The sequence below is a fragment of the Lynx canadensis genome, chromosome D4 (assembly GCF_007474595.2).
Source record: "Lynx canadensis isolate LIC74 chromosome D4, mLynCan4.pri.v2, whole genome shotgun sequence".
Classification (NCBI taxonomy): Eukaryota; Metazoa; Chordata; class Mammalia; order Carnivora; family Felidae; genus Lynx; species Lynx canadensis.
Window position 1 is genome coordinate 23,986,773 of NC_044315.2, and position 12,741 is coordinate 23,999,513.

At 39.7% G+C, this 12,741-nt stretch overlaps 1 protein-coding gene across 1 annotated transcript in view; it reads right to left on the reverse strand.

Moving 5' to 3' along the window:
* The window catches only part of RASEF (RAS and EF-hand domain containing), a 76,925-nt gene that overhangs the window by 20,710 nt on the left and 43,474 nt on the right, over positions 1–12,741 (reverse strand). Inside the window, exons 5-9 of the mRNA XM_030294113.1 lie at positions 10,621–10,698; positions 7,937–8,052; positions 5,777–5,845; positions 3,862–3,946; positions 2,379–2,467 (exon numbers count right to left, since the gene is read on the reverse strand). Coding sequence (XP_030149973.1) covers positions 2,379–2,467; positions 3,862–3,946; positions 5,777–5,845; positions 7,937–8,052; positions 10,621–10,698 — 437 coding nt within the window. The remainder of the gene's footprint in view (positions 1–2,378; positions 2,468–3,861; positions 3,947–5,776; positions 5,846–7,936; positions 8,053–10,620; positions 10,699–12,741) is intronic.

Sequence of the window (12,741 nt, forward strand, 5' to 3'; positions counted from 1 at the left end):
ATAAGCCATATAAATCTGAGAACTCAAAAATATTTTGGTGCCATTAGCAAATGTGTCAAATTAATTAAAAAGGTAATAACTTAAGCCACCAAACTCTCCCTAAATATGTTGCTCATATCCTGGGGCATGTATTCACACCATATCTGTAGCTAGCTATCTGTGTGTGTGTGTGTGTGTGTGTGTGTGTGTGTGTGTGTGTGTGCACATTTTCTTGTTGTTTTATAATTTATGAAACTCTCCTTCCAAAACTGATTTAGGTAACACTATAAGGAAACTAAGAAAACCATACTCATAATATAGTACAAACTACTTCAGCTCCATGTAATTATTGATCAGAACTTTTTTTAAAAACTTATTCAGATTTTTGATAAGGAATGAAGAAGTGAAATCCTGAATTGAGAAATCACTTCCATGAATATCTAGACTCCAAATTAAAAATATAGGTACAGATCAGACTTTCTCAAAATCAAGTTCTAGACATACTCTTTTAAAAGTAAACTATTCTTACTTCCCCAAAGAATATTTTCATCATAATTAAATATGTACAAATATAGAACAAGTCATATTTTTGTTACAGATCTTAGAGAAAACACAAAACTAAAACAAATAGACAAGTTAAAACCCAGTAAGGCCACAAAAGCAATAAAATTCACAATGTGCTTTCAAAAAGTAAATTTAAATGTTGATTTCTTACATCAAATTAATGACCCTCCAAAGGGGACATCAGTCCAGACCCTACTGGCCCACTGGTTCCTATTCAGGGTGATGAGCACCTGAGTGCTATGCTCTTATCTCTCTGAGCCACAGGCGTGTGATGACTTTGTCCCTTAGAACCTACTGTTGAGGAGTTCTTAGTCCAGTACTATTCAGTCTTACCCATAGTGTGTAATCTTTTCCAGAATGAACTATGGTAAAATTTCTGAAATAATTTTCAGTTATGTATCTTTTCCCTTATGTGCTTAGAATTGATCTTAAATATCAGTCCAGAAAAAGCACATTGCACCCACACATTGTTAAAAAGAAGGAGCCTGGGTGGCTCAGTCGGTTAAGCTGTGCTGACAGCTCACAGCCTGGAGCCTGCTTCAGATTCTCCCTCTCTCTGCCCCTCCCTTGCTCTCTCTCTCTCTCTCAAAAAATGAACATTTAAAAAAATTTAAATAAAGATAAAAAATGTCTACTGCTTAGTAACAGAGCAACCAAGTTGCCTACACATCTATAAACCATCCACATTTATTATTTCACAAATCAGTGAACAACAAAACTTCTGATACCTGGATAGAATTTTCCTAAAAGTGACCACCAATAAGCCTTGGTAACAGACCTTTCTGAAAGGGGACCTGACCATCTTGCTATCTCCGGGATAGTAAGTACATTATTCTTGAGAACAAAAGTTCTCAAATGCAAAGGGAATGAACATGAATTGGAGGGTTGCACTGGAAATGGAGAGCTGGAAACCTAGAGTTTATGTGCTCACTTCTATTTACAAACTTTGATACACTCCAAAGTTAACTTTTTAAGTAAAACAAAGGACACATGTGTTTGTACACACATGTACACATACATGTAACCTTCCAGTCCTTATCACTAGATCTCAAGCTAGGACCAATATTTCACTTCATATGATTCAGAATAGAGGTAAATTCTCACTTCAGCTTCAATACAATAGCTCACCAACACCTACTAGTCATATTTGTATTTGTTTTTAACGTTTCCCTGCCCTTGAACACAGCTTACATATTATGCTGAGCTATTAAGCATTTACAGATCACGCCAAGAGTCTCAAAATCATATACCACACGTACATCAACATCCTACACTGTAATTCCATTTATTTCCCTGAAACAGCACTCAGAGTCCATTTCTTAGGAACACGACGTGATGAGGGATGAGGTAATGGGGAGCACATGTAAAATCAAGTCATGATAACATCTTTTTTTTTTTTTTTTAAATTTTTTTTTTCAACGTTTATTTATTTTCAGGACAGAGAGAGACAGAGCATGAACAGGGGAGGGGCAGAGAGAGAGGGAGACACAGAATCGGAAACAGGCTCCAGGCTCTGAGCCATCAGCCCAGAGCCCGACGCGGGGCTCGAACTCACGGACCGCGAGATCGTGACCTGGCTGGTCGGACGCTTAACCGACTGCGCCACCCAGGCGCCCCAAGTCATGATAACATCTTAAGGAAACTACTTTGCCCTCTCTGGGACATTTTTACTTGGAATTTTTACAGGTTTCAGAAATTTACAATAACATAGCAGAAAATAGAAATTTGTGCCCAAAGTAGATTCTACTATTTTATTAATTCACCTTTAAGGAAATTCACTTTCCTTTTAACTTTGATCCAGAATTCAAACAAAAAGTAAGTAGGTGTTAACATACCTGTCATAGCCCAGAGGTTGAGGGGAATGACCATTAAATTTGGGACTGCTTCTAGAAATTGTATTCCCTGGTGATATATTATTTATGCGCTGCAATACAAAAAATATATAAGCAATTTTTTGTTATGCCAGGTACATATAGTACATATACATATACACATATTTACAACACACTAGTTACCTTGCACTGTAATTCAAATCTTGGTATCCTACATGAGTAAGTGTTGAGTATGGACGCTGAGGTAAAAACTTCAACAAGGCACCTGCACACAGTACCCTTGCCTCATTGTGTCTTCAGTCCAAGCCTTACTGCATAAGCGATAAAGGGGTATCCCAGTTCCCCACATCTGCCAGGACCCTGCAATACCAACTTCTTTGGATTTCTCTCTTCTCAAACCATAATTTGGCCGAGTGACTGACCTGTCCATATGTAAAGCTACTGCATAGGAACCCCAAACTGGAAGCTGACCTCCAAAAGTGGGAGAGGAGGATTTCTGGCATGTGCCCTCTGGGGAAGTTCCTCAAATTTCCAAGAAGGGCTTAGCTTGTTTCCACAGCAGGGTTTTAAAACTAATTCCCACTCTGATAATCTTACCACCATAGAAAATACTTACTGTGTCTAAATGCATGCCTCAGTCAGAAGTGCGTTCTCCCTCCTCAGAAATGAGCGGTATTTTCTTTGTACTTCTATAAGATTTCCCACTTTTTCTTATATTATTGCCATCCATGCACATCTTAACTCCCCACTACATTATAAACTCTTCCTGGACGCAGGTCACACTTTATACATCTTTCTCTGGTTTCCCTGAACATCTAACAGAGAGTCAGTTAACATCTAGGTATTTATGTCTACAGAGGGGTGGCATATTTTTTAATTTGGGAAAATGTTGCTTCTTCTCATTAAATGGAATAGTTTCTCATTATTGTAAGTTCCCCTTTAAGAAAATACATGATTTGTGGGGTGTCTGGGCAGCTAAGTCCATTAAGCAAGTCTGACTCTTGGTCTTGGCTCAGGTCATGACCTCACTGTTCATGAGTCCAAGCCCCACGTCGGGTTCTATCCTGCCAGTGGGGTCCTGCTTGAGATTCTCTCTTTTCCTCTCTCTCTACCCCTCCCCTGTTCATGCTTGCTCTCTTTCTCTCAAGACAAACAAACCAACAAAATACTTTAAAAAGAAAATACATTATTTTCATCAAAATATCCCATTACAAGAAGGAACAAAATGTATTCTAAAATTCTACTTGCGGGGCTCCTGGGTGGCTCAGTCAGTTAAGCATCTGACTTCAGCTCTGGTCATGATCTTACGGTTCGTGAGTTCAAGCCCCACATCAGGCTCTGTGCTGACAGCCTGTCTGGGGCCTGCTTCAGATTCTGTGTCTCCCTCTCTCTCTGCCCCTCCCCCACTCACACTCTCTCTCTGTCTCTCAAAGATACATAAATGTTAAAATTAAAAAAAAAATAAAATAAAATTCTACTTGCATACCAAAGATCTGTTGAACTTGCTGTAACTGTTTTCAAGGGCACTCCTCAGGCCGTCATTACTGTCATGCAGTTTCCGGTTAGCTGTTCTACAGAGCAGATAAATTAAATAGATAGATAAGGAAAGTGGGGGTGAAAATCACTGCCTTTGCAGGCTCTCATGTTCATTCTATGGAATTACTTACCACCTCTTGCAACTTTGTACCACTCCCCTTCAAACCTCATCAACTGAGATCATAATTCATTATTAGAACTACAACTTGGTGAATCACCTCTCTTTTAAAGGTTTGGAAGCATTTAAGGAAGGAATTAGCTATGCTGTGGAATCCCCTCCCTCAGGTAGGTTCACAGTGTGAGTAGGTTTCCTGCAGGTCTCTGTTCCCTAAGTGCCTGGACCCAGCTGGCCCCCTGCGCGTGTCCCAGCCAGGTGTGGATGCGATGTGTTTTATCACACTTCTTTCTCCTCCTGGCTATTCCCACATCCTACTCATGGCCTGCCACTGCCCAGGTACCAGTTAAGGTTCCAATGTTGACTGTGGATTCAAATCCCAACACAGGCATGTACTTACCATATAATTTATGGGAGTCATTTAAGCTGTCAAAGCCTCGGCAACCTCTTCTAAAAAATGAGGACAATAACAGAGCCCCTGCCTGAGAGCAGCCAATCTTTTCCTACTGAAGGCTTATCCATCCTTCAGATCTCAGCTCAACTGCTGCACCTGCCAGAACACTTTCTGGACCTTCCTGGTTAGGAGGAAGCTCTTCCTGTATGCCCCTGGGGGACACGTCCCTTCCCCCTGTCCCACCTCCCCTGCAGCACTTTATGTTTGTTTCTATAATTATTGATCAGTTTCCATTCTCTTTCCCTAGATGAGCCCCATATCTAGAGAGACTTTTTTTTTCTTTTTTTTTTTACTTGTACTCCATCCTCAGCTCCTGGAACACCTGACCCATAAAAGGTAATGAATGTAAATCTGCTGAATGAATGAATAAATGAACAGAGTTACTATGTCAACGCTGTACCTGCTACAGGTGAGAATTAATAAGCATTGTAAATGGTGAAAAAAACAAAACAAAACAACAGGGGCTCCTGGGTGGCTCAGTGAGTTAAGCATCCGACATTGGCTCAGGTCACGATCTCAACGTTCGTGAGTTTGAGCCCTGCATTGGGCTCTGTGCTGACAGCTCAGAGCCTGGAGCCCACTTCAGATTCTGTGTCTCCCTCTCTCTCTGCCCCTCCCTCACTCACACCCTCTCTCTCACTCTCAAAAATAAACATTAAAAAAATTTAAAAACAAACAAACAACAACAACAACAACCACAAAACTTGACAAGCCTGACCTTACTTCCTTTGGGAAGACAAACCAGAAGCAAATACCTGGATAGAAAAGAGAGCAGGGTGGAGGAGGGGAAGGTTTTGTGGAGAAGGCCCTCACAGGCTAGAATTACAGTAACTCAGGAGCAAAGTTGACAGGGTGGGTATAATATTTCCAGCAGGGTTAAAAAAAAAAAAAACCTAAGAAAAATAGCCGTGTCATCAAGAACAATACACTGGGAAAGAATGATCCTTTGTACCTGGTGCTGTGGCATGAGCTAACAGGACTCCTGACAACCTCTGCTGGGCTGCAGAGGAAACTTCTGAGGTCACAGCCCTTAGTCTTTACAGAGGTATTATAACATACCACCTGACTTGCGAGGGTTTTTAGAAAATTATACTCTAGCCTCTGGATTTGAATAGTTTACTTAGGATTAAAAGCATGAGAAAACCAAGTGGATGTGCTGGAGGCAGCATGGTGAGAAGAAACAAGCATATATCCACAAACCCAGTATATGGCAACTTGTGTCAGATGTGGCACAGCTCTTATTAACAAAACATTAGGAAAATGTAGATGTAATGAGCATTTTATATGAGAACTTACTGGAGTATTTCGATTTGCCTCTCAAGACTATTTCGATCTTCTGTGTACTCCTGGATTATTTGCAGATCCCTGTAAAATCATATTTTATGTTTGAACAAGAATTTGGTATTCAGTCCTGCCTCACCTGTACCTATCTTCCCAGACCCCCTTTCTCAAAGATGTGTCCCTGGCCCTGGTTTTCTAGCTCCCTGCGCTTCCCACGCTCCTGCTCGGTTCCTCTGTGCCGTGAGCACATCCCCTCTGCTTCCTGTGCAAGTTTCTGGCTGTGTTCCTCCCAGAACATCATGACCCCTCCCCTTCTGCTAAGTCCACTCTCCCCAGGCACTCATCACCAGTCCCTTCAATCCAGCCTGCTCTCTCACCTCTGACCCTTCCCTGCTTATTCCCTGCCTTACACAATCCCAACCCAGCTACCTTCTCCTGCCTTGTGATTCCTTCTCCTCTCCTTGCCTGGGCCTCCCCTCCTCACCCTGGACCGCAGAGGAGTCCGCAGGACCAGGCTTTCTCCGTCTGCTATAAACCTATGCTCAGAGATTCCTGTTGCTTTATTACAAAGCCCTGGCTGCCTCCCCATAACGTCCACTGAAAACAGCCACTCACCACCAGCCCATATTCTACCCCCATTCCTAAGTGGACAAATCCCTAAGCTTCCAAAGACTCTGAGGCTCTCAACTTTTGTTCACAATAACCTGTCTGCTCACTCTCTTGATGATAAAGCTCAAAGTTTCCCAATGGACTATAGGAATTTAAGTTCCTTAGTCAACAATTCTGGGCCCTTACATCATAGCCTTAAATTAGCTTTAAAATTTTTTAATTTTATTTAACTTTTATCTTTCCATTCAAAATATCTTTTTCTGTCCAAACGTCTGAGCACTGTTCCCCAAACAGTCTTATCTGTCCCTATGTTTGTGCCTCTGCCTTGGTTACTGCCTCACCTGGAACATCTCTGAGACTCTCTTTTTCCATCTGTGAAATAGGAATACTAAAAGTCCCTATCTCCTAGGATATTCTATGGACTGAAAGAGTTAATACTAGTAAAGTACTAAGTACAGGGCCCGGCAGACGGTAATGCTACTTTTGTTACTTGCTGATGTTGCTACTTTTGTTACTTGCTGATGTTGCCCCTTTGGCCAACACAAACCAACTCCTTTCAACCTCAATGTCTCCTCTTTAACAAAGTTTTCACTTCTTCTGAATAAAAAGTACATTTTGCCTACCATCACATGGCAGTGAACCCCACCTGTAACACTGCTGCTGGTATTGTTTCTGACACTGCTTAGCTCTCATGTTAACTCTGTCATCTTTTGGCTTTGAATCTTTCTCAACAACATTTGATGTTCTCACAGAGCAGAGACCACATCTTTGCTTTTTTATGTATTCTACACTCATAACTCCTTATTTAGTTTAGGAGCCTGTGTACAGTAAGTACTTGCTTCGCTGCTTTTCATTACAGGACTTTAATTCTGATTAAAGTTTGCAAGCAAATAAAACAAAAAGCAACATAGTTTTCCCAAGTGTACATGTTTTATATATTTGAGTGTGCATATGAATGTATGTGTATGTGTATACACATACATACATGTGTATTCTGTGCATATAACCACATATGCATTCACATGCAAGTGTGTGTATACAAATACATGCATTATACATTTGTACACCTTTACCTATATAAATATACAAATATATATAAATACATGTGTTTGTGTGTGTGTGTGTGTGTGTGTGTGTGTTAGGTCTTGTGTTATTAACACCATACTAATAAAACTAAAGCATATCAAAAGGAAATGACTTACTAATAAGATGCTACTTTTTCCCCTTTCATATGTTGAAGGGCCAGGATTCCCACCTTCAAAGCACTTTAATTAGCACTGACTCCTGACACTTCATATTCTTCTGGTCCCAATAATTTAAGTATTTATTAAGTCCTGCACTGTCCTAAGCACTCAATAACTAAACTGTTTGTTAAAAAAATTAAAACACAAAAATCACCAGGAAACATGACACTGAAAGTGAAAGCTTTAGAAAGAACATATCGCAAAAGTTAATAAATAACTCTTTATTTATTTCAGTTATTACACGGCTCAGCTTCATTCACATGAATGGTCATCAAAACAAACATTCCACTCAAACTAAAGAATAAAATGGAGAGTTTCATACCTTTCTGAATTCAGACTCTGATCGGCATAATCACTTTTCAAAGCATCTAATTCACTCTGAAGAAAGGCTATGTTTGTCTGTGCTTCTAAAAGATCTTTCTTAACTTTCTGATTTTCCTGGAGAAGAGGAACAACAGCATGGGCAGTTAGATTCAGGAGTGTCTTCCACCTGAGAGAGTCAAGTGCAGGGGAACCTCGCGCACCAACCTTACCCCTCCACCGTTCTTCCAATCTTGGTATTCCAACAAACTATCAATTCAAGGTGATTTAAAGTTATTATAAAGTATTAAAATCTCAAAGAACTAAATCCTTGAAGCTGTTCTTTTTTTTTTTTTAATGCTTGACATTTGGTGCCAAACAATAGTCTAGACCTGATCATGAGGTCCTTTAACATGTTATTGGCAAATAAACTCCAATCAAATACTTAAACATCTGTTTTACTCAATGAAAGCTACAAAAATGCTGACAAATATTCTGTGAAATTACTAGTACCGTTACCAAGTAGACTGCCTAGTTTTTATAATAAATCCTATCACCTAATGTTTGTAAGTTTTGCACTTAAAAATAAACTAGTGTGGTTTAAAAAATGTCCATATTTTAAAAAAAAAAAAAAACCATTGGGGCCTTCTGGTTCAAAATGATGGACTGAGCACTATTCTTTCCCTTTTGAGACCCCATTAACATGAAATACCAAATAACATGAAATAAACCAATACAAGTTAAAAGAACGGAGGAGGGGTCCCTCAACCATTCAGTGAATTAAATACATTTTTGGAAAATGGAAACTGGATGGAAATATGCTAAAGGGAAGAGAACAGGAGCAAAGGAGGTACAGAAGAGGCAGAGTTGAAGGTTCTGCTATAGAACAAAGGAGGAGGCAAAGGAGAAGACAGTTGGAAATGGGGCTAAAAACAGAGATTAAATTTTTATATTAAGGCACACCCCCCCAAGGCCATCCCCTTTATACTAGCAAATAATAGCAGATAGTTGATTCCCAAGGCAGTAATACAGGGCATGTCTTTTAAAAAATAACTGGAAGACCCTGATACTGTTAGCTACAGCTTCTTGATTATCCATACCCCACTCATTCCGGTAATCAGGGGTCCCACAGTCTGACAGTCAGCTTCACACACAGAGCTCCTAGGAAGACTCTCTTTCAGGGAAGAGGCCTTGAGGCAAACAGATCTATTTACCTAGCTGCACAGGAATCCTACACCAGCGACCTTTTAAAATGCTCAGAAATTACAGGATGACATAAGGGGAGCAAGCCTGAAAAACAATCACTCCAATAAGAACTGAAACTTTGTGGACTCCAAAATTAATATTTTCAAGGAGAAAAAACAAACTCCATGCATTGGGAACAATAAATAAGAACCTGTAAGGCATCAGTGGATGATATCATGAAGATGCCAGAGTTGGGTTTTTTTTTGTTAGTTTGTTTTACAAGAAACCAAAAACTCAACCAGAAAATCCAAGAAAAACAAGCAATTCCACAAGAAAGTCATGATCCAAGTACAAAGCCAACTAAGATGTGGCAAAATTTGGAACTGCTGGTGCATTCCACTTTGACCATAAAGCTGGGAGTTTCCCTTCTGAACGGTACGGAGTAATGACTACACAGAAAGAAAGGCACTTCTCCACAGTCAGCTCACTTCTGGCTCTGCAATGAGAATATTTAGACTCATAATAAAGGAAATGCTCACTACTGGCTTTCAAGAGTCCACCTAAAAACAAAATAAAGACAATTTTAAGGACGGTAACAAAACAGATGCAAATGCTGTCAACTGCGGCAACAGAAAGAGCAAAGGTATGGTCAGCAAAAGATGGGAAAGGGACAAAAAGAGGAACGCTGGAGGAAGAGAAGGGCAATAACAGTCATCCTACAAAGCCAGGGACACAGACGGAGCTGAAGTTGTAAGAATACAGGGTTAACAATTTCGAGTTCAAGGGCGATGCCATTACTGCTTTGAATTAAAAAATAAGTAAAAGCATTCACAATAGGGGGCACCTGGGTGGCTCAGTCACTTAAGCGTCTGACTTTGACTCAGGTCATGATCTCACGGTTCGATTTGTGAGTTCCATTCAGAGTTCGAACCTGGGGCCATGTGGGGCTCTGCACTGACAGCTCAGAGCCTGCTGCCCCTCCCCCGCTCTGGTGCACACGTGTGCACATACTCTCTTTCTCTCTCAAAATTAAATAAAAAATATTTTTTAAAAATCCAGAGGAATGGGGGTGCATGGGGGGGCTCAGTCAGTTAAGTGTCTGACTTTGGCTCAGGTCATGATATCATGGTTCATGAGTTTGAGCCCCACATCAGGCTCTGTGCTGACAGCCCAGAGCCTGGAGCCTGCTTCAGATTCTGTATCTCCCTCTCTCTCTGCCCCTCCCCTGCTCGTGCTCTGTCTCTCAAAAATTTTAAATGTTAAGAAAAATTTTTTTAAAGTCCAAGGCAATGCTTTATACTTAAAAAAAAAAAAAAACCATTCACAATAGTTGGGGTATCACTGAGGATAAAAGCCTGAGTAACACCCTTGGTCAAAGGTATGTCAAAGACTTTCTCTAACTGCGGTATTAATTTCTCTCTATGCTTCCATCCCTGGAACACTGAAATAACAGCATGATTATGTCTAGGAAACAGTCATCTAAGAGAAAATGTATTTCTGTAAGTGAAAGTTGATTCTTACCATTGATAAATCATAAATTTGCTTTTTTAATGCAGCCACATCTTCCTTTTGACTTATGTGTTTTGACTGTTCTTCTAGCTGAAAAAGCAAATAAAAGTTGTGCATTTTGCAAACTCGCTTTGAATTGCTTCAGTTAAGTTTCTGAATATCCGTAAGTGTAGATACAGGAATTCTGAGAGTCTTCAATTTTCAACTTTATCAGTCATTAAACTATACATAACTCATGAGGATTTGAAAATTTGCTTTAAATAATTTAAATAATTTCAAGTTCCTGAACTTGAAAAAGGGGTTTTATCGTTTAATGAACTTCCTTCGAAACAACTGAAAAGTCCTTTTGGGAAACCTTTCAAATATTCAGCAACCTACCTTCGCTTTTTCAGTTATGCTACATAGGAGTCTGGACCTTTATATTCCCCAAGAACTTTTATCTGTACTTTTTATCTATCCTCTATTATGATTATTTATGAAGGCCTTAATTCTACCAGAGTCTAAGATTTTTAAAAGAGGGTTAGTGTCAGATTCAACTGTTTTCTTCACAGCGATTTCAGTAAATGCTTATTAAAATAACTGAAATCAATAAAATGTAAGTATGACATAAGGCTAATGAATACATACTTGAGCTCTGCTTTCTGGCTGACTTATTAGTATATGAATACATACACAAACTATATGAATACATACACGAGCTTTGCTTTCTTGTTGACTTGTTAGTATTACCAGACTAAACTGGCTCGGGAGCATCTCTAACATGGACAACAAAAAAATATCTTCTCTACAAACAGCTTACTTACCCGGAACCTTAGGGATTTGTGGGTTTCCATTAATTGAATAGTTAGGTACTGAGCAAAAGGAATGCTGTATTTCATCAAGTCTAAGTCAAAGGCTAAGTAATCTGATGCTGGACTTTCTTCATCTTGCCAGACATCATCAACTAAAGATTTTCACACAACTATGCCGTGACTGCCGCATGGCAGACCATACGACTGTAACTAAGAAGAGCTCTTGATTTTATAAGAGGGATGTCAACTTCAGAGAAGAAAAACTGTGTGTGTGTGTGTGTGACAGGGTGGGGGGGGGTGTAGGATCTAGCTCCTCAGCATCAGTGGCATAAGGTAATGGCAACTGTAACCAATTTGTGAACGTTTCCATAGTTCTTTAAATCCTTTAATGTTCTTACCCTACGACCCAGCAATGACACTACTAGGTATTTATCCAAGGGATATAGGAGTGCTGTTTTGAAGGGACACATGCACCCCAATGTTTATAGAAGCACTATCGACAACAAAGTATGGAAGGAGCCCAAATGTCCATCAACAGATGAATGGATAAAGAAGACATGGTATGTATCTGTATGTATGTGTGTGTGTGTACACACACACACACACACACACACACACACACACACAATGGAGTATTACTCGGCAATCAAAAAGAATGAAATCTTGCCATTTGCAACTACGTGGATGGAACTAGAGGGTATTATGCTACGTGAAATTAGCCAATCAGAGAAAAACAAATATCATATGACTTCACTCATAGGAGAAATTTAAGATACAAAACAGATGAACATAAGAGAAGGGAAGCAAAAATAATATAAGCGAGGAGGGGGACAAAACATAAGACACTCTTAAATATAGAGAACAAACTGAGGGTTGTTGGAGAGGTTGTGGATGGGGGGGATGGGCTAAATGTGCAAGGGGCATTAGGAAAACACTTGGGATGAGCACTGGGTTCATATGTAGGGGATGAATCACTGCAATCTACTCCTGAAATCATCATAGCACTATATGCTTAGATGTAAATTAGAAAATAAAAAAAATAAAAATAAAAATAAATAAATCCTTTAATGTTCCCTCACATAAATCATTGCTTGCTCTCTTGCAGAACAACCCTCTAGCAGGCAAGAAGTCTGGTGTGAGAAAGCACAAACTGTGTACCAAGACCACTCCCTTGCTTATTGGCTCTGTGACTCTGGACAAGTTACTTCACAAGGAACTCAGCGTCCTTACCTGTGAAAGTGGGAGATTTACCTATCCTCAGAGAAAGTTTGAGAATTAGATTTAAAAATTATGAAAAGAAGCTTAGTAAATCATGAAGTCAAAAAAGTACTGGTTATTACGG